We start from the raw sequence: 21894 nt of genomic DNA, 5'->3' as shown, positions 1-21894 counted from the left end.
ACGCAGTAACCTTAATCTTTGTAGGTTTTAAAGGGTTTTTTCTAAACTCTAGGAAAGGATTTTTCCTAAACATACACTGGGACTAGGCTACTACATCAAAATTAATTAACAGAAAATAATACAAAAAATACTCTAACTTAAGTTACACTTAAAATCATAAGGATGAGTGTTAGGAAGTATTGTTGCTGGAATGTGCATTGTTATCCTCAAACCAGATGCCCAAGAGATGCTTATTAGTGAGTAATAAATGTATCTGTCCAGCAATCTTGAACTGAATAAGCCTTTAGGAGGTAGATGGATATATCTGCTTGCTGTGGGGGGGGGGGGGGGGCTATGATGATGACAGGAAGAGACAACCATTTCAAGTTAGCAGAAGTGGCACCACCCAAACAGGACAAGCTGCAGCTGCGGAATTTACCGCATGAACCGCCTAATGAGTCACAAAGCATGTTTTCCTTTGCTGATTATCTCTCTCATTTCCACTGAAGCTCCCATTTACAATCAGAACTTGTGTTTTAGCCGTTTCACCTGTTTATTTATTGGTGCTACTTGAATCCAAAAATAGCTTATTCAAACTGAAAAGTTGTGATTTTCAAGTCAACATGAAGCAGAGGAAGAGAAGAGGGGCAAGCGCAGACATACTGTATTGTCGATATTATCATCTGCTTTATACAGCATGAAATGTATTCAATGGGGACTCAAGGGGTCTTTCGTTCTTAGTTGTTTACATGAACATGCATTTAGGATCCCAAGTGCTGGTCCCTGGTTTAACAAAGGTTGAAAATCCCTGAGTTAGAAGAGATAGTAATTTCTAAAAGCAATACAGAAAAAGGCCGAATCTGTAACATACCTTATAATGCTTCTCCATAGAGGGAGAAGACCGAGACCTGTAGTGTTGAGGAACCGCCCTCTCTTCCTCAGGGCAATGTAACAAGTCCTCTGCTGAGGCAGACTTCCCAGAATTCCTTGGGGGTGCAACCCTCTCAAAGGATTCTTCCTGGTTCTGCAAATGTAACTGATTCTGGACAGGCACCGAAGAAGCGACGAGACCAGGCTTATGTAGCTCCCTCTCGTGACTAAAAGGTTGTTTTAGAGGGTCTTTGTCCTTGTGGAGGGATGTTGGATTATTACTGCAGGATTTCAGATGTGCCATTTCAGACGCGTCTCCATTCGGGTGCACGGTGCCCTTTAGATTGGACGGAATGGCATACATCATATGGCTTGTTCCTCTCTGGCTGTCAGAAATTGAAGTAAAATGGAAACCTTGCTCCTGACTGAACAAAAAACCAGATGCACATACACTCTTGGAGTCATGGCAGAGGGCCTGGATGTACGCACTGGTGGGGCGATTTTGCAAAGATGACCGTCGACCGGTCTTGCGTTCCATGTACTCAGCCAAGGCATCCTGTTGTATTTGTTTAAGCTCAAAATGGGATATACTGAGGCTGGGGCCTGTGCTTTTCGTAGCTGCCATTTCGAAAAGTTTGCATCTGTCTGCTACACTGGTCTCAGGTTTGAAAAATTCCTGAGGAACTCTTTTCTGCGAGTCCTCACCTCGTGACAACCCTACTTCATGCATGTTCTCTGGCTCGGAGTAAGAGCGCTTCTTTTGCTCTGCAGTGAGGCGTTTGCGACCACCAATTCGAGAAATGGGGAACCCAACGGCCGGCCGACTTGGAAGAGGGGGTGGAGCATTTTTCTGCACCTCAGGTGTAACAACATGCCTTTCTTTTGGGGTGTGCAGAGAAGCTACAGAAGGCTTAGGACTTGTCTTGGGAGCCTTTCTCTCCAGGGATAAGTGCTTATTTGGAACGGGCTTGGCACTAAGGTCTCGTCGTCTGAAAGAAGTAGATCTTAGAACCTTCGACTGTGCATCTTTGATGCTATCTCTATAGGTCCTGTTGTAGGACACGTCCTGAATAGTACCTAGGATTTCCTCAAGGTCTTCTTTCCAGTGGAATTCCTTTTCTTTACTTCCACCCAGCTGGAAAGTGCTCTTGCTTCGTTGGATCGCCATTGGTTTGTTGTGTGGATTTCTAAAAGGGGGCTCTTGGTTTCCACATATCCGATGTCGTGCTGGATATTGTTGGGGTTCTTTATTGTCCTCCAGCTGCACAATGTCTTTCCTTTCCACACTCCAGCTCTGCGTTCTGCTATGGCTGGAGCTTCCCCTTGGCTCCGCCCTCTTGTTAGCAAGGACGTCACTGTGGCTGTATAACCTCCTCTGTTCCCGCTCAAACCGGCTCACCTTCTCCAGGACTGAGAGGTGCACGGCATCGCTCTCGTCCTTCTCACTCCGAGTACTACACTGGGCCACAGTGGCTTCCGAACCTGCTGAAATCTGGACCTGGATCAGGGCATTCTCCAACTTGGTCAGGGGATGGTCCTGTTGCTTTTCTTTCTGCAGTGCAGAATCGCTGCACTGTCTAGGTAAAACACGCCTCATACTGTTGTTTTCCTGGCTGTGAGCAGTGTCACCTCTGCTGCTATGGGAGGCTGGAACATTGATATCTCTGGGCCTTCCATACATTTCCTGAGTGCAATTAAATCCATCTTGGGCCACAGAAGATAATGGTTTGTTTTGAAGGTGAGTGATCTCCAGTAGATGGTTCCAGGTATTTGCCTGGATTTCCTCTTTCTCCCTTGTCTGTGTGCACACCTCAGAGCTCTGTGAGGGTCTCTGCTTCTCTTCCCTTGGTTTAACTCTAGTGTATGGATCTCTCCTCTCCTGATTCAGGGTCTGAGATACGTGCCTGTAACCATCCTCTTGGTTTTGGGATGCTCCATACCCATCTACGCTGGTCTTAAAATGAGGTCTATAGTGACTGCATTTGGTGTCAGAATCATCAGGCCTTCTGTCATGGTGCATGGGCGGTTTGGGTTTAATAGCATTGGTGGGTTGGCTGACAGTGGAAGAGGCTTGACTTTGACATTCTTTCTCTGTTTTTGACTGCTCTGTATTGAGTTCCCTCTCTTGACCTCTGTAGGAGGAACACACACCCTCCTTAGCTAGTGCAGGGCAGATACCGCCTGAGTTCGGGCAGCAGCTGGGCACCTGGGCATAATGTGGTTCCGGTTGTGGCACAGGATAGATGCCCGTAGGCAGCATTGGGTGCCCAGTCTGTGAAGCCTGAGGGAAGTTCTGCCTGGGTTTCGTCGTGGGACTGCTTTCGGGGCTCTTTTCTACCACCGTGTGTAGCTGCCCGTCTGTCGTGAATGTCTTCACCAAGGGGAACGAGGCACTGTTCTGATGCCAGAAGCCTTTCTGTAAAGCTCTGAAAGATCGAGGCTGCTCTAGGCTAGACCACGAGTTTGGTCGTTCGTGGTTTTTGATGGCGGCATAACTATCACTGCGAAGTGGAGGTGGCGGCCCCCCTTTCAGACTCTCGCAGGAGTTGCGGCCATGTGTCTGACCCCACAGCGCATGGTTTGCGGACGCGCCCGTCATTCCTCCCCGGACGTCAGCGTGCGTCCTGCCCTCGCTGTTGCGTAGCACCTTAGCAGAACTGACTTGATGCTCCTCCGAAACACCCTGCTGGGGATCGTAGACCGTGCGGACGTAGCGCATGTCTGCCTGTCGCATGCCTTCAGGCCCACGCTGTGACAGCATACTATCCATAGAATAGGAGCGCTCCTTGCTGAAGGAGGGACCGGATGGAGGGTACTCAGGATTGCTGGAGCTGTTGGAGAAGGAACTGTAGGCAGAGTCCCTCTTGTTGTGCAGGTGGTCAATGCTGTTGGAGGACTTGGAGGAGGACAGTTGATGACAGGAGCTATAAGCTGGGTGGCCATGATCCAAACTCTCCATACTGCCTCGCGAGCTGTACTGGTCTGGACTTTTCCTGAGAAAGCCAGCATCATAGTTTGAGAGGTCGGTGGTGGAGAGGCTGGATGGAAAAGAAAATGAAAGAATATCCATTAGAAGACGGCATATCTGTAGCTGATACTTAAGGCAGCAAAGGACCTGTCATAGGTAGTAACTCCCTGGATTCCACTCTCTCCTACAACACAGGGACTTCATGAACTCCATTGTCAAATATACCGCACCAGAAGGTCTTTCAATGTATCCATATACCATGTAAAAAGGAAAACATTTAAGTATAACTTTGAGAAAATTATGCACCATATATGCCAAGTCTGCATTTTTTGTCACACATACACTGGATATGGGTTGTCAAAATAACATGTCAATTTCTATTAATTGTAGAAAAATAACACATTAAAAAAAAATTAACACAGATTAATCGTACCCTTTGACAATATGAATACAATCATTTACGGCAATACTATAAATATGGAAGATGCAAAACCATTTTCCACTTCAGCAGAGATGGACATTGCAGGTCCAGAAATCCAGACCAAGACTTTGTTTCAACTAATTCAACAGTTGAGCATAAAGAGTCACAGTTACAGAGAACTCAACTGGTCGGTTGAAACAAATTCCTGGTCTGGATTTTTATTTCCCGGCACCTCTGCACTTCAGCAGCCGTGCTTCTACCGAGGCCCTCTCCTTGTTCCAAGCTGCAGTAGGACAGCATGGCTCACAAGGTGCTTCTCAACCTGGTCCCTGCAAAAAACATCTGGCAGGGAGCTGGGAGTGAGCAAAAACATGGACCTTCTGGTGGTCCCCAAGGACCGGGTTGGGAAGCAGTGCTGATGAAGAAATGCTCCTAAATAAAAAAGGCTTATTTCCCTGACAGTGGGCTCTAATCCACTAACCTGGAGTGGTAGTTGTGATGCCAGGGAGCAGCCATGCTGCTCTGTGATATCTGCATCATGCTGGGGTCCTGCTGACCCGCCCCAAGTTTGGTCGAATGCCAGGAGTGGGGTCTAGAAGTTGACCCACTCTGTCTGTGGACACAAGGAGATGGTGTCTGCAAGAGAAGGTTCTGCTGAAGAGCCCAGTACCAGCTCTGAAATGCTAACAGTCACAGCCACTTAACATCCAAAAGAGACAAGGGAACACTATATTTATGTAATTATAAACCATGGTTGCGCACTGTTAAACAAAGTCACAAAACAATAGGATGGCCAGATAATCCATGTCAGAGTGGACACTTTGAGCTACTAGGTTTTACAAGCTATTTAAAAACTGAAAGGCTCCTGCGCTCGGCTAAGTAGTTCAGCTCTTCTTGCGCTTTCACTGGCTTGTTTCCTTGAATGAAAAACTCATCCAGCTGTTTCACATTAACATTAGCGCACATGATTATAGAGGACTGACCAATCAGCACACAGCAAGAACTCGGTGCTTAAGTGAAATTCAGGGGTTTTTCATTGGAATGGTAATTCACCCCGCGACCCAGTAGGATAAGCGGTTTGGAAAATGGATGGATGGATGGATGGATGGTAATTCACAAATCCTGTCCTAACTCAGAGTCTCCTCCCTGACATGGATGATCTTGTCAGAAATATAATCAGAATATTAAAAAAATAAATAAATAAATAGATATCTCATTACATAACAAATAATCATTTAAGATTACAAATCTGTCTTGTCTCCGGTATGATTCCCAACTCTACGTGCAACTCTACATGCTTTGGTAAACTGTGATTCCCCTTGGAGTATTTCAGTTTCCTCCTCGAGTCTAAGAAACAATCAGCTACAGAACTGGCCTGACTGTGTGGATGTGTGTGTTTGCGTGAGAGTGAGTGTGTTGTGATGCATAGGTGTGCCATCCAGGGTCTGCCCCGGACTCTAACAACATTCTTTAAATTATTACTAGCATTTACATACTCAAAAAAGATAAAAACGGAGACTACAGCATAATTCAAGCAAGATTTATATAAATGCTGCATTACTCAGCACATCAAAAGTACAATGATGGTCACGGCACGCAATTTCTATCAATATGGGAACAGAAGTGCTTTACCCTCACAGACTTTGCTGCTTACTCCAATGTAGACAGCAAACCGTTATGTTGAATCTTGGATGACTTTTTACAGCGAGGTCTTTAAAATGTTTAAGTTTTGCATTAAATTGTCCTTTGCAGTGTAACCGATGCTTTATTTGCAGGGGTGGGTACTTCAGGTCCAGAAAGTAAAAAAAAAAAAAATCGAGACCAAGATTTTGTTTTAACCAGCCAGTCGTGTATAAAGAGTTCCAGTCCCGGAGCCCTCGACTGGTTGGTTGAAACAAAATCTTGGTCTGAATCTTGGGCACCCATTTCTAAGCAGAAGATGTTGTGCATTCAATTCAAAATTCTAGTCAGTCTCCTACTCCAGCAGGAAAAACTTCTGCTATTACAAAGTATGAATTAATATACTAGGCAACGCGCTGTTTCTATCTCGTATATATCTTGTTGAATTAGCGACCATTTAGCATACTGATCGGAGGAATTTTATAAAACAGTCCAGGAAAAATCAACAGGAGAGATCAGAGAATGTATCACAATAAAGGAATTTCATGGAAAATTTGTTTGAGTAGCTGTGTAAAACTAGTTTTGGCATGCAGGAAGCAGGATGGCCACCAAGAAATTATTCTCCCACCCCACCCCACCCTTGAAGTTAAATGATCCCTGGTTTGTTTAGGACTTTGTGCTAAAGCAAAGTCAACACGGTTTCCCTGTGACGATGTAATCACTGCACATCACTGCAAAATAATACATGGAGTGTTTTATAAAAGCGTGTATGTGAGCAATAACTGGATTTCACAATCATATTAAGCTACATTATCAGGTAAAACTAACTGGAATGCAAGATAAAACAGGAAAAGATATAGTAAATAATACCTTAACTTAGGAGCTATACTCAAAAACAGAATAGGAACTGAACATTCACTGGAAACTAATAAAATAAATGAAATAAGTGAAAAGCATGTGATGCATCATAATTATGACCAAGCTTTTAAGGAATGAACAGTTTGTGGGGCGCGCTTGTTATGAGAATAAGAAAATATATATATCTGTATATACGTCTGGCACATTTTCTATGCTTTCACTGGGAAACTGTCCAAAGGAACAGCCCAGGTGAAGAAGCCTCTCTAGTTCCAAATGTTTCTTTTGTGCTAGAACTCCTGCTAATAGCAGTTTATCTCCTGCCAGGGAAATCCACTTTTTCAGCAGAAAACTGTCTAGGATACAAGTACCAAAACAAGACCTAAACCTCTTACAGTATCTTTGGGTGTTACAATGGCAAGACCAATACCACAGCTGGTCACCTTAAAAGTATCCTTCCATCTTACACCTTCTATGTAAAATACTTCTCAATCATTTACTTACTAAAATACCTATTAAATACCCTACAAGACAGAAGTAGGAAAATACTGATATCGTAAAAGAAAGTACCGAAACTTTTCATTTTTTCACCATTATTTAAGTCAGAACCTCGACTAAACTAGTAACCTGATAATAAATTATTGTTTTAAAAAGATAAAAAGGGAATCGTTGGCCAAGCAAAATTAGGCGGGTTTTACCTAATGCTTAAAAAAGATCACCCTCAATTTATTAAATACGAAATCTACAAACGTTACCCTAAATGAAACAGCAGAGATAACACACAAATAACCCAATGTGGACGGGCCGTGGAGAATTCTGAGAGCACGTAAATGGCTGCCCAGCGACAATCCACACGGGCTGCGACCCCGAGCACCAGTTACCTAGCCGTCATCCGCAGGACCTTTGAGATCAGCCCGGTGGCCAGACTGTTGACGCTGCTCTCGGAGGGAGACTTGCATAGTGCCCCCTCTGACAGATCCAAACTCTTTTGTTTCCTTCGGAATTTTCTCCGATAAAAGGCTCCCAGAAGCTCCATGGTGTCCCGCTGCACCCGCTACACTGAAGTGGCAGCCAGCGAGAGGCTGGCGGGCAGGACTATGCGACCAGCGCTCATTAAGACAGGCAATTAGCAGTCATTACCTCAAATACGATAAAAACGTAAAGTAAACATCCTGCCCCGAGCTGAACAGATGCTCACAGGGAACAAACAGAACACAATCGGAAAAACGAGAAATCGAATGAAAATCCCCGTATCAAAAATGAATGTTTATTGCCTGAAAATGGCCCTAAGGGAGACCAGACTCATGACAACACGTGGTGGAGGAACAAAAGTAGCACTGTGCATCTTTTTGTCTTATTCAATTCCTGTCAATCAACACGTGACTCAAACCTGAGACAGTGAGCAACTAAATCCTACATTTGAAATATGTCTGCTTTACTTAAATCTCCTATTTCAATGACAAGGGGATATTATAAAAAGAGGTATCTGTGCCACTGCTAAATGCGCGCTGCCAAAGCTATTTGAAACCCATTTTATTGGTTCTATATTGTAAACTAAATAAGCTCTGAAATAAAATTCAGCCCGATCAAACAGATGGACTTCCAGACATTTACGTTCTGGGATTCCCAGATGAAAGTCTTTTCAGTTTTCCCATGATACTCGACATCACAACAGCACCGAAAACAAGAGAGTCATCAGAGATGCCGATTCTACGCGGACTCCGGCAGTAACTAACTGAAGGTCTATTCTTCGCCATGTCAATGAGGCAAGATGATCAGGGCGTGTTTCAGAAAGGAAAAATTATCTGTGCTATGAACAAAGTCAGTGGCAATCTTTTGATCTGCAAGGAAGCTGAAATTAGACGACAGATTATAGAGGAAGGGGTTAGCATTACAGTCTGGCCTGCCTGACTCAAAGTTTTCCAAGTTACAAAAATGACAAATGCTTCAGGAGTTTCAGGAATTTTTTCAGTGTGTGCAATTTGCACAATTATAACAAAAAAATTACTGAAATTATGTTACAGCTGGTAAAATTATAACATTCACCGTCAACTCAAAAGAACAAGAAGTCTGGCATTTTCTTCAATGAAATATCGTCAATATTGATCATAATAAAGCCAAAAATCTTGTTTGTATCTATCATATAAATTGCCAAGAACAAGGATTGCCATTTCATGCCATTTCAAGGTTAAACAGCTGCCAAACACAAATTCTAACAGAATAGTGACAGTTACTCCATTGTGTTTTTACACAGGATCACTCTGTTCTAAGCTCTGTAGCCTGCTAGGATAGGAATGACAGACAGGTGCACTTTAAGCATGTATTCAAAAAAGTACTGAACCTTCCAATCCCATTCCAGTTTAGGACGGGTGTAAGGCTGTACGCCCTCAACCCGTCTGTTCCCTTGTGAAAAATCTCTAAATGTAAACTACAGTTTCATTATTCCAGACAAATATGTCAGACAGGTCATTAGAAAACTATGTAGGTTACAAATGTATCACCCCAGTGCAAAGTTAATAAATAATATCAACACCATCTACATAAATCTGCTTCTATACTGGCACCAGACACATCAGTGTATCTATTAAACTTTGTATTCCAAAGGTTTTAGCTCAGTCAATAATACTATCAGTGTACAAATCCTTAATTTGAAGTGATAACTGCTTTATTCACATACATACATAAGCAGAAAAACAGGCACACTTGCTCAATACATAAAGCACACAGAAAGGGTCAAGAGGTCTGGTTACTGTTTGGCAAAGTTTAAGAATGGGAAATACCCATGATCTAAGCAATTGCCAAACTGGTACAGCCGCCAGTGCCAAACAGGCTGCTTCCAGCATTTCAGAAACAGATATTTTTGTGTACTAGTTCACAGAAAATGTTGCAATAATACAATAAAAAAACACTTTGTGTCACGATCCGGAAATACTGGAGACGGCGATCGTGCGGGAAACAGGCAAGGGAAACCAGGTACGGGGAATAACGGGGTTTTATTGGAGTAACGGGGACTAGGGAACATCGGACAGGGACTAGCAAACATCCACAATGACGGACAAGGGTAACAGGCAAGACCAGGACTTAAAACAGGACAAGACTAAGCAAAGTAATCAGACAAGGCTGGAGACAATCAGGGACGCACACGCGGGTAATCAGGGGGCGTGGCACACACGAGGAGCCGACGAGCCGGGTCATGACAGAACCCCCCCCCAAAGGCGCGCTTCACCGGGCGCGCCAGGGAGGAGGCGACGAACGGGACACAGGAACCGGGACCGAGAAAAGAACAAAACTAACGAGAGACCGGAAACAGGACAGAGGCACAAAACATAGCGAGAGACAGAACGTAAGACACGACTCGACACAGGACCGGGAAAGCGGAGAGACAGACCAGGAAGGGAGAGATAGGAGGGACAGGCGGGACACTAGGAGCGGGAGTGCAAGGAGGGAACATCGGGAAACGAGGAGCAGGAAAGGGCGGAACAGACGGGCGAGGAACAAAAGCAGACGGGGCAAAGACATGAGGTACGAAGGCAGAGGCATAGGGCGAGAAGGAGGGGGTACCAAGGGGAGCCCGAGGGAGCCCCAGCGGGCGACGGGAGGCAGCCGAAGGGGCCGCAGGCGGCCGGGAGGCCGGAGCCGGAGGGGACCCCGGAGGGGCCGAGGAGCCAGGGCGCGGGACCCGCGGAGGGGCCAGGGAGGGAGCAGGAGGGAGCACCGGGGAAGGGGACGAGGGAGTAGGAAGGGGCCAGGGCGAAGGCCCGGAGAAGGGGGGAGCCGCAGCAGGCGGCGACGTCCGGGAAAGGGCCGGAGGTAAGGGCCCCGCAGGCGACCGAGGAGCCGCCGTCGGGGAACCCCCAGGCGACCGACCAGGACCCAGAGAGGGGAGCGAGGCAGGGCGACGAGGCACCGGAGAGGGACCTGCAGGCGACAGCCGACGCGGAGGGCCAGGACCCGCAGGCGCCAACCGAGCCCCAGCGCAGGCGAGGGAGGGCGAGCCAGGGGGCAGGGCGGGCGGGACCCCAGCCCTGCGTCTGTGTCCCCTTCCCCTGCGGGACACAGACAAGCCGACCCTAGTTCGGGGTCGATCTCGCCGGGGCGAGGGACTAGGGGTTACGAGTTCTGTCCCCGAGGGGTCCCATTCCAGCTCCTCCACCTCCGAAGAGGGAGGAGCCAAGATGGAGTTGTCCAGGACCACCTCGGGGACTAGGACAGGGACTGGAGCTGCTGCAGGCGGAGGGGGCGCCTCTGGAGCTGCTGCAGGCGGAGGGGGCGCCTCTGGAGCTGCTGCAGGCGGAGGGGGCGCCTCTGGAGCTGCTGCAGGCGGAGGGGGCGCCTCTGGAGCTGCTGCAGGCGGAGGGGGCGCCTCTGGAGCTGCTGCAGGCGGAGGGGGCGCCGGGACAGGAACACGGTCAGGTCGCCGGGGCGCCGGGACAGGAACACGGTCAGGTCGCCGGGGCGCCGGGACAGGAACACGGCCAGGCCGCGGGGGGGGCGCCTGCCCGGGAACTAGAGCGTGGTCAGGAACTGGAGCGCGGTCAGGAACTGGAGCGCGGTCAGGAACTGGAGCGCGGTCAGGAACTGGAGGTGGCTGCAGTGGGGGCGCCGGCCCGGGAGCTGCAGCAGGCGGCTGCAGAGGGGGCGCCTGCCCTGGAGCTGCAGGTGGCTGCAGTGGGGGCACCTGCCCTGGAGCTGCAGCAGGTGGCTGCAGTGGGGGCGCCTGCCCGGGAGCTGCAGCAGGCGGCTGCAGAGGGGGTGCCTCTGCAGGAACTGGAGCACGGTCAGGAACTGGAGCGCGGTCAGGAACTGGAGCGCGGTCAGGAACTGGAGCGCGGTCAGGAACTGGAGGTGGCTGCAGTGGGGGCGCCGGCCCGGGAGCTGCAGCAGGCGGCTGCAGAGGGGGCGCCTGCCCTGGAGCTGCAGGTGGCTGCAGTGGGGGCACCTGCCCTGGAGCTGCAGCAGGTGGCTGCAGTGGGGGCGCCTGCCCGGGAGCTGCAGCAGGCGGCTGCAGAGGGGGTGCCTCTGCAGGAACTGGAGCACGGTCAGGAACTGGAGGTGGCTGCAGTGGGGGCGCCGGCCCGGGAGCTGCAGCAGGCGGCTGCAGAGGGGGCGCCTGCCCTGGAGCTGCAGGTGGCTGCAGTGGGGGCACCTGCCCTGGAGCTGCAGCAGGTGGCTGCAGTGGGGGCGCCTGCCCGGGAGCTGCAGCAGGCGGCTGCAGAGGGGGTGCCTCTGCAGGAACTGGAGCACGGTCAGGAACTGGAGGCAGTGGGGGCGCCTGCCCTGGAGCTGCAGGCTGCTGCAGTGGGGGCGCCTGCCCTGGAGCTGCAGGCGAAGGGGGCGCTTCCGGAGCTCTCCGGAGCTTGATCAGCCTCCGGAGGTCTTCAGCCATCCTCTCCAGATCTGAATACGGGGATTCTGGAGTGAAAGAGGCGAAATCCTGCCCTAGTTGCACTGCGAGCTTTTCCCCCTCCGGAGGGCCCTGTGGGGCCGGTTCTCCCATCACCCTCCAATACAGTCCTTGGAGGGTGAAGTACCTGTCAGCGAGGATCATGGGTGGAGGCGGCAGCGAAGACGGCTGCGCAGGCGGCGGCGGCCGCACGGGAACGGGGTCCGCCGGCAATGGCGGCCGCACGGGAGCGGTGTCCGCCGGCAATGGAGGCCGCACGGGAGCGGTGTCCGCCGGCAATGGAGGCCGCACGGGAGCGGTGTCCGCCGGCAATGGAGGCCGCACGGGAGCGGTGTCCGCCGGCAATGGCGGCCGCACGGGAGCGGGGTCCGCCGGCAATGACGGAGGGAGGTCCTCCGTACGGGCGATCGCCGTTCTCCTCCGTCTCCCTCGCAGGCGCCTGGCGGTTGCGGGAGGCGGCGCGATGTCCGTAAAAACGGACGGTGGAAAAAAGGCTTCTGGCTCCGGGTAGTGGAAGGGCTCCTCGTCCTCGTCCTCACTTGAGAGCCAGTACTTCCACGCAGGATCGGGGACGCGTGTGGTCGGCCCCCGGGCTGGAGGTAGGGCAGGTACCTCCCTCTCGTCCTCCGCCGGAAGCCAAAGCCTGGAGAGCGAGCAGGCGCCGAGAGAGATCGGCTCTTGAGGGAGCCTCTTCCTTCCTCTCTGCTTCTTCTTTGGGTCCGTCATTCTGTCACGATCCGGAAATACTGGAGACGGCGATCGTGCGGGAAACAGGCAAGGGAAACCAGGTACGGGGAATAACGGGGTTTTATTGGAGTAACGGGGACTAGGGAACATCGGACAGGGACTAGCAAACATCCACAATGACGGACAAGGGTAACAGGCAAGACCAGGACTTAAAACAGGACAAGACTAAGCAAAGTAATCAGACAAGGCTGGAGACAATCAGGGACGCACACGCGGGTAATCAGGGGGCGTGGCACACACGAGGAGCCGACGAGCCGGGTCATGACACTTTGTCAATGAGAAAGGTATTAATGAATCTTGTTACTGAATCAATCAAACTCCTTAAGAAACCTAAAGATCCTCGCCTTAAGGAATTCATGCTATTGTGTAGGCGATGGGGTTCCCTGCCCAGTGCTTATTCTCCTTCCTGAAGTTGTGTTATATTGCTGCTTCTTTGAAGCCAACTTAATGGTAAATTGGTCAATCTGCCAATATTAGCAGTGACTGAAATGCAAATCCAGTTATTATTTATCTAGACTCAATGACCACCAAGAATTCCTCCATCATAAAGCCTACAAAATGACTATCCCGCATACTAACTCGCTGATACAGGAAATGTACCCATTAACAGTAGCTTGCCCTCAAATAGTCTATGAGCTGTTGAGCTGTAAAAAGCCAGGATGTAATACGTCTACTTTAGACAGGCAGACAGAGCTAGACAGACAGGAAGCCAGACATTCAGGCAGGCAGGCAGACAGATAGTCAGACAGAGAGACAGGCACACAGAGATAGGCAGACAGGCAGGCAGAGAGAAAGAAAGACAGACAGGCAGACAGACAGAGAGACAGACCAGCAGATAGACAGACAGGCAGGCAGACATTCAGGCAGGCAGACAGACAGATAGTCAGACAGAGAGACAGGCACACAGAGATAGGCAGACAGGCAGGCAGAGAGAAAGAAAGACAGACAGGCAGGCAGACAGACAGAGAGACAGACAGACAGACCAGCAGACAGACAGACAGGAAGGCAGAAAGACAGGTAGACAGAAACAGATAGGCAGGCAGACAGATTGATATAATTGACTGATTTTTTTAAGCCCCCAAGAGAAATTAAGGATGATCACAGTATTTTACAAAATGTGGAAAACAGTGGTATTTTCCATTTTGCGGATAGTAGAACGTCAGAGTTACCAGAATATCAAGCTGAATACACAGTCAATTCTCTGCCTACTTAAGCAAATACTTAGAAAGGCATTATTCACCCACACCCTCAGGACTTGGCCAGGCATGATTAAGGCGCTCCTGATACAGACCTGTCCCTGATACGCAGTTTCACTCCGCCAGCACAGTCCTGGCTGCCCTGTGGGTGTCCTTGGCTGAAGGGGAGGTTGGCAGGGCGCTGCCTGGCCGCTTCACTGCAGCGGGGGTCCGGACTACATTCCCTGGGTATGACATAGAGAGGAGTGGCTAAACACACCAAGATCGCATGAAACCTCAGAGCCTCACTGACAGAAACAGACCCATCTGGAGGATCTGTTAATGCAAGGATCACAAGGGATCTGGCTTTCGTGGCATCGGATTGTGACCTTGATCCTGAGTGCATTTACGATTTATTTAATAGATGCTTTTATCCAGAGACACACACTTGAGGCAGCCCCTGGAGCAACCGAGGGTCAAGGGCCTTACTGATCCTGGGATTCAAACAGGCAACCTTCTGATCAGAAGCATAGAGGCTTACCTGCCACACACCACGCTGATATCAGTCCCCAGAAACAACTGCTAAGCATATAAAATAAAATTCGAACCATTCAGGAGCATTTGCTGGCACTAAAGCAAACACTTAGAAGCACTTAGAAAGGCAGTATTCACTTCCTCCTCCAGGACTAATTTTTAAAACTGATTCTATTTTATAATTTTTTTTTTCTGTGTATGCTTATTTTAATTACTTTCTTTTAAATGTCTGTAAAGTAAACTCTGTGGACTGATTGACTGATATATATTTGGAGGTATTTATAATGTTTTTTGTAACTGATTACAAAATACTGGTAATTATGAAAAGGATTTTACACTACCGAACCACTGAATTGGGAAAACATTTTTAAGTTCTGTTTTTTGGTTTGAGAACCAAAGAAATCAAAGTTAAAATTCAAAACATTTTTTTAAAACAAAGAATCGTGGCCTTTTAAGCTTACAGTTGCTGTGCAGTCTATCGTCGTTTTATCTTTAAAGTGTGCCCTAAAGAATAATCGTTGGCAGGATGCTGTGCCCTGTGCTGTGCCCATTATGGACATACTGACTGGGCATGTAAGATGGGCAGGGCCTGCGTTAGTTTTATAGTTATCAAAGGTGCACACAAATAAATGAGCTCAGGAATGCACTGTACAAAAGTTATCAAAAGAGAATGTGTGCACTGCGGCACACAGCTGTCACTGTGTGACATCAGTGTGCCAACTGTGTGGCAGTCCTTGTGGTTACTGTCGAGTCTATTGCCAGAAAATGCCACTTACATGACTGTCTACTATGAAAGCTACCAAAAGCACATCTGTGGTACCGTATGGCAAAATAAAGCGATACCAAGTCAAAAGTGGCTTGCTTTTGTAAAACGATATGGCAGCTGGAAATATCTAATATGAGGTGTAGGCTGTGAATATGAACCAATGTGATTGGTCTGGGTTATCTCCTGATTTCGACTTAGTATCTCATAATTTCAACTATGTTTTATTTTATGCGGCGTGAACGGGCTTCCATATGTATATTATATTATTATATAAATATACATATTTTAGACAAAAAAAATAATAATCAAAATCCGTTCAGATATATTATATGCACGATACAATTACCAACATTTTTGCTGACCGTTATTTGGTGCTGAAAAATGAACCAGAAGAACTAGTTCTTCTAACTGCAGTCAAACACAATGATCAAAGCAAGATGTGATCAAGGATGTCAGTGTCAGTGATAATGAAGACAATGACAAGGCCTACTGCTGGCCCGTCAGTGGCTACTAAAATACTGACAAATCGCAGAAGTATCTGAACAATAGGGCGCCTCAGTTTTTATCCGTCCATCTTCCAGGGAAGCAGACACACTTGGGAATATAACAGTCCGTCACAGGACACATACTGCACACATACATGTTTGTATTCGTTTCTATGGGGAAAACCCAAATCCCAACAGTCCAATGACAGCCCTAACCCCTACCCTGCCCTAACCTCAACCATAAACAACCAAACAAAACACCAGCCTTTTGGAATTTTTAGTTGTTTGATTGCAATCACACATTTTTATAAAAATTGAAGTTTCCCCTGTGGGGACCGAAAAAATACGACAGGTTTTTATCACATCGTGGGGACATTTAGTACAGCTCTCTCTCTCTCTCTCTCTCTCTCTCACATACACACACACCTACTGCTATCCACTGACCATCTTTAGCCCATAAAATATCTATGCTCATACTTCTTTAACTTTGTAATGTTCTATGCATAGGTCTTATAAAGTACATATAAAGAAGCGTGAATAAGTATGGCGGTCATAATGAATTATTTTACTTCCAAAAATACTAAATATCTCAAAGATGCTAGTTATGATGTAAATGAACACTGGCAACCAGTACGCCTAATTTTACAGCATCGTATGTAGCAGTCTTGGCCAAAACGCCCCCCCCTCCCCCCCATCTCTTCCATATTTGCATACCATAACCAATGGACCAACCATAGAGAAACCCAAAATGATTCTGCCAGTTGTTGAATCCTTCATTCCTGCAAACTCAAAAATACCGTTTAATATTTTGCTTTTCCAAATGTGACACACTTAAAGTGACAATACACGGCGCCAATAATTTTCACCTGCGGCTACGATCGTCACCACATTTCAAAATAAACCAGCTCCGAACCAAGTTCTGAAACCGGCTCATCTAAATCGCAAAAAACTGCACCTGTAGATAGATCATATTCCCATGTCGACAAATGCTCGATCTCCCGCGAGCTTTCCTCTCCTTTCTCTGAAAGAGCAAATGAGCTGCCTTCTCTCGCAGTAATGACTGCTTCGGGTGTGGCTTCTGCTGTGTACTCTCTGTGAAAAAAGACAAATCATCAACAGACATACGCCGTGCGGCCAGATGGGGTCAGGAGGTCCACTTCCTGTTTGACTAAGCATTTAAGCGGCTATGATGCATGATCTACCTGATTATAAACATGGTTCAGTTGTTGGTGTCATACCCGATGGCTGCAACATCTCAGAAACAGCCAGCCTCCTGAGATTTTTCACGCGCTACAGTGGATATAGGTTACAGGGCATGGGGCGATGGAAGAAAAACCATCCGGTAAATAGCATTTCTGTGCTCAAATAATATCAACGTTGGAGGTCAGAAGAGAATGGCCAGACTCGGTCAAGCTAACAGGAAGGTCACAAGTGCAAAAATAACAGCTTAGTACAGCAGCGGTACGTAGAACCTGCACAACTTGTTTAACCTTAAAGAGGTTCTGGGACCAAAGAGGGTCCTAGCTGGTGCTAGCTAGCTCTACCTAAAAATGTACCCCCTGGGTGAACATGTCTGTGACTCTTAACAGAAGTGTGTTGTCTTTCTTGGCACAGAAGTGAATGTGTTAAATGCTCAGAGAGGCAGATTTCAGTCTTTTTAGGAAAAAGAATTTCCTTGACAACAAAAATTGAACTTTGGGAAATTACATACATGGACAAAGGTTTGGGGAGCGAAAAAAAGCAAATTCCTTTCCTTAGCCTGGATACTACTGCTGCAAAAGCTGATAATGTGTGAGGCATCTTTAGGTGAGATAAGGTATAAACGGAAATATAATGGACTATTGACTTTACACTTTCATTGAAATACTAGAAATAGCACAATGACACTCAGTTTGATACATCAGCCTGATACACTACATTTTACATGCTTTCTATTAGTAGTGTTCATATTACATCGAGCCTATAAAAACAGGACTGGTCTACAGCAGGGCAAGGTATAGCTCTGTAGTTCTCCACTCAAGCATGCTGCATGCATTCCTCGCATGCCAGAGTCTCCGGCTTCAGGGTAACCCAGGTGGTATCCAGGGCGACAGGCAACCATCTGCACTCTTTGATGCACTAAACCCTGCACAAGTCTATTTAATTTGTACAGAAGTACAGAAGTGTAATTTGCAAAGAAATATTTTGTCACCCTCACATAATATACGCATGCTGTACATATTATTCTGCTATCTGTGACTACAGAAAAGCTTATAACTTATTCATTGTTACACATTTACAAATTGCGTGTTCGCTTGTTATCTATTAATACTGACTACTGACATCACCAGGTGTCGTAAGTAGAGAATACTTTCCTGTGTAAACCAAATAAAACTGATACATATAAATTCTACAGGATAAAAACCTTTAAGAATGGATGTTGCTGTCTTTGTTGGCATAATGGTAGGAAATTATGAAGACATGGTTTTTATCTATAACTTCAAATGAGTTATTAATTAAATATTTCTGTCATGTGGAGTTTGCATGTTCTCCATCCGTCATGTAGAGTTTGAATGTTCTCCATCTGTCATGTGGAGTTTGCATGTTCTCCGGACATAATTATTTCACATGGACAACACATTTAAAAATAAAAGATTGATTAACAGTTTGTTAGGTATTCCAGGAATAATCCATTAAAAAATATCACAATATAGTCTTGACTTGGGCTTGCCCCTTGAAACTGATAAAACGTCAACATGAAGACTCAAATGATGTTTTTATATAAAAAAAAAAACAAATACATTTCTGCAGTCTATCTAACAGATAAACTACAAGCCACAACCCAAGTGTTTACTTCTCTGCTTTTCTTGAGACGCATCCTTTATCACACCTTTCATTTGTCGTGTTTAAAACACTCAAATGCACTTTAAGAGCAGGCAGACAACCAGCAGGAGAAGCATCAGAAACACTCCACATGATTAAAATAAACTTAAAATGACACAGGTCTGCATTGTTCACAGTGAATCCACAGCTGCCCTGGCACCAGCACTCTGGATTATTCCAGGGGTTTTTCAAGGCTATCTGGCAGCGTAAATCTTACTTCTTCCACTTTATTACAAGTAAATTAGATGACACAGGCCTAAGATGTTTTTTTTTAAATCCTATTATCTGAAAATCTAATGAGCTGGCCAGGAAAAAGCTCTGACGTATCCCACAGAGACATTTCCCTTCTCACATCACACATCAATGTGACAGAGTAACATCAGAGTACATAAAGAAGACAATGCAGCTCCTACCAGGTAATATAAACATGCAACCGAGTATCCAACAGTATCCATGAACAGCATGCATGCATTTCATTGGAGAATACAGAATGATGATGTTGGATGGTCTGAATCAGGGGCGGTCTAACTTCTCTGGGGGTGTTAGGTTGACATCGGTAGGGCCTCCCTCGGTATAGGTAATAGAGAAAGCAGAGGGAATCTCAAAGCTTACCGATCAGGGTGGGGGGGTGAAAGTGGTGTTGGTAAAATTTACTGATGGGGGGGGGGGGGGAAAGTGGCATATCACTTTGGAGGATTGATCGGCCAAATTTAAGAAGTTTAAACACTGTCCCTTTTGTCGTGGCCTTAGGCTGTAGCCTAGGATAGCCCATGCCTCACCGTGCCCTGTGGCTAACATTAGTCTTGACTTTAGTCTGTATTGGTGTAATGTCAGTGTATTACCTTTGTACCCTTTCCTTCTTCTGTTAGGCTACTTCACTTGCCAGGGTAACAGTCAGCAGCCTACCACTAGACCGCAGTGTGAAAGTAAAGCTGAGTAACGTAGTTGGCAAAGTAGGAATAGTCCATTACAGCCGGGACAGGGGGCAACTTTGTCTATCCTGAAAACTGTCACTAAAAATACAAATAACAAAACATGTTATAATTTAACCAATCATATTATCTTATATCCATAAACCTAACTTCTGGAAATTCTGTCTTAATGGGGCCTTCAATTAGTTTTCAGGGCCTTCAGACGGCTGCCTGCACTCGTCCTATGGTAAATCCACCCCGGTCTAAATACTGAATGCCACTTCTTTTTCATTAAAATGGGAGGAGTGTATTCACTGTACTTTACAGTAATTATTAGCACTGATATTTCCAGATCAATAATGTGATGCCCTATAATTTCCATGTCTGCATGTGTTTGTGCAAATCTCCTACTAACACCGCAGCTGTTTTCTGCGACCTCAGAGCATGCAGGTACCTGAGCTGGTGTCTGTAACTTGTACATAGTCCATGTGCCTCGCGATGGCCTGCTACCCCGCCCAGTGTGGGCCCTGACTTCTGCCCTGTGCTTCCTGAAGGTAATCAGCTATGCACTTTCTGAAAGCCTGTCATTTACTCCAACTCCGATGCCAACAGGATGAATCCTCCGTCCGACAATTCAAAATACATAAACATTCTCCAGGAAAGGCATCAACAGTATGGAGATTAAAAATGTCACGTCCAGTACAAGCTGGAAGACAGATGGATGCCAGGATACATGCAACATAACGATTTCATTAATTTACAAAGCAATAATCTGCAATGTTAAGAGCTGCACGATTATCAAGGCGAGAAGAAAACTGTACAACTTACAAAATAGCAAAAGCTCTTTTTATCTGTATATGATTTTGTCAATGGCAATATGATAGTAAGACTGCTGGCAGTCAGAAAATTAAGTAAAAATTAAGTGAAAAACACAACTAATCGACAAATAAATATTCTGCAAGCCCTGGCTCAAGCAATCCATGATAAAACAGGATTTGCTTAAGTTAACGTACACTATTATAATATTTTAACTGAATTTATTAGATATACAAGCTACTCATCACCGAATCCCGAGATCTATATATTTTTTGTATAAAGAAACACAGAAATTGGGCTACAGAAATATTTTAGACCCGCAACAACCTAACAGAACTGAACTTCAGCCACACATGACTAAAATCACTCTAGAAGTTTGCAGACATATGCAGAATATTAATATTAATTATAAGAAAGCACTCACTACCTGGCCTTCTCCACCTTAGTGACATTCCAAAATATTTGTGCAACGGGCATACATTTCTTTCCATGAATAAATCTGTCATTAAAAAGCTTTGTGTGACTGGGAATCCTTTGAAACGTAAGCAGTTGCAGGCGCCTGGTGGATTGTTTGTGGTGAAAGATGGGTAACTAGTTCATCTGTGGAACCACAACTGTAATCGCTGTCTTCCCTATTACTTCTATTACTTTTTAAAACTATAAGAAAAACAGGGAGAGTACTGCAATAAATTAAACAATGTTTATTGCTAATAAAAAAATTAAATTTGGTGACATCAAATTTTGTAAGGGAAAAAAATGTTCTAATCTTATAATAGTTGTCCAGTACTGATACAATGCCAATAAAACACGTACACAGGACAAATATTTGCAAAACATATGTACACAAAGCTGCAAGCAGTGGTTTACATCTTTATGTAGTTCCTCTATATTATTTGTACATTTGAAAAAGCCTTTAATAAAGCTACGAGGCACTTCACATTTCCTGACAGTCTCCAAAAATAACAAAGAAGGGTTTTCTTACCTTGTCTTTGAGAACAGCACAGTTAGATCAAGTTACTGCCAAAGACTGTCTCCTAAGTAACTGTCCAAGGGTTTGCTTCGATGAGAGGCAAAACCAAAACCTTTCTTAATATCCCGATAGCAGGAAACACGCTACAGTTTTCTAAAGCGACAGATAACATTAGTTACTGGGCTGATCATGAGAGCAAACACAGTTCACTCCCTTTCTACCTGACACAGTCACACGCTCAAAGCTGGCACATGAATGCAGTTCAAATTACCCCCCTCCTGACCAATGGGAACGGGCCGAGAAAAAAACCGGGCATGATGTCATAGGCTGCTCTTGCCTCCCACTTGCTTCGGAACTCTCTCTCTCAGGTGTTCCACTACACTCTCTCTCTGGTTCCTCAAACCTTCTACTTTTATCTTTAGACACTTCTTTCTGTCTCTGAATTGTTTTTTTTTCAGTCTGAGTGAAACTTTAGAGGAACTTACTATCCCCCTTTTTGAAAATGGAGGGG

The 21894-nt window shown here is 46.2% G+C and overlaps 1 protein-coding gene across 7 annotated transcripts in view; it reads right to left on the bottom strand.

Annotated features, from left to right (window-relative positions):
* The window catches only part of shroom3 (shroom family member 3), a 42144-nt gene that overhangs the window by 6036 nt on the left and 14214 nt on the right, over window positions 1-21894 (bottom strand). For 3 of the 7 annotated variants that reach the window (XM_049019793.1, XM_049019798.1, XM_049019794.1), the window contains 3 exons: window positions 14156-14284; window positions 4720-4851; window positions 851-3887 (listed from right to left, as the gene is read on the bottom strand). In XM_049019793.1, the coding sequence (XP_048875750.1) occupies window positions 851-3887; window positions 4720-4851; window positions 14156-14284 (3298 nt within the window). Of the gene's footprint in view, window positions 1-850; window positions 3888-4719; window positions 4875-7594; window positions 9611-14155; window positions 14285-16779; window positions 16917-21395; window positions 21749-21894 lie in introns of those variants that run through there. The other 4 variants (XM_049019797.1, XM_049019799.1, XM_049019796.1 and 1 more) reach the window with 4 other exon arrangements.

Source organism: Brienomyrus brachyistius, chromosome 7, assembly GCF_023856365.1.
Source record: "Brienomyrus brachyistius isolate T26 chromosome 7, BBRACH_0.4, whole genome shotgun sequence".
Taxonomy (NCBI): Eukaryota; Metazoa; Chordata; class Actinopteri; order Osteoglossiformes; family Mormyridae; genus Brienomyrus; species Brienomyrus brachyistius.
This window is presented reverse-complemented; position numbering and strand designations above follow the sequence as displayed.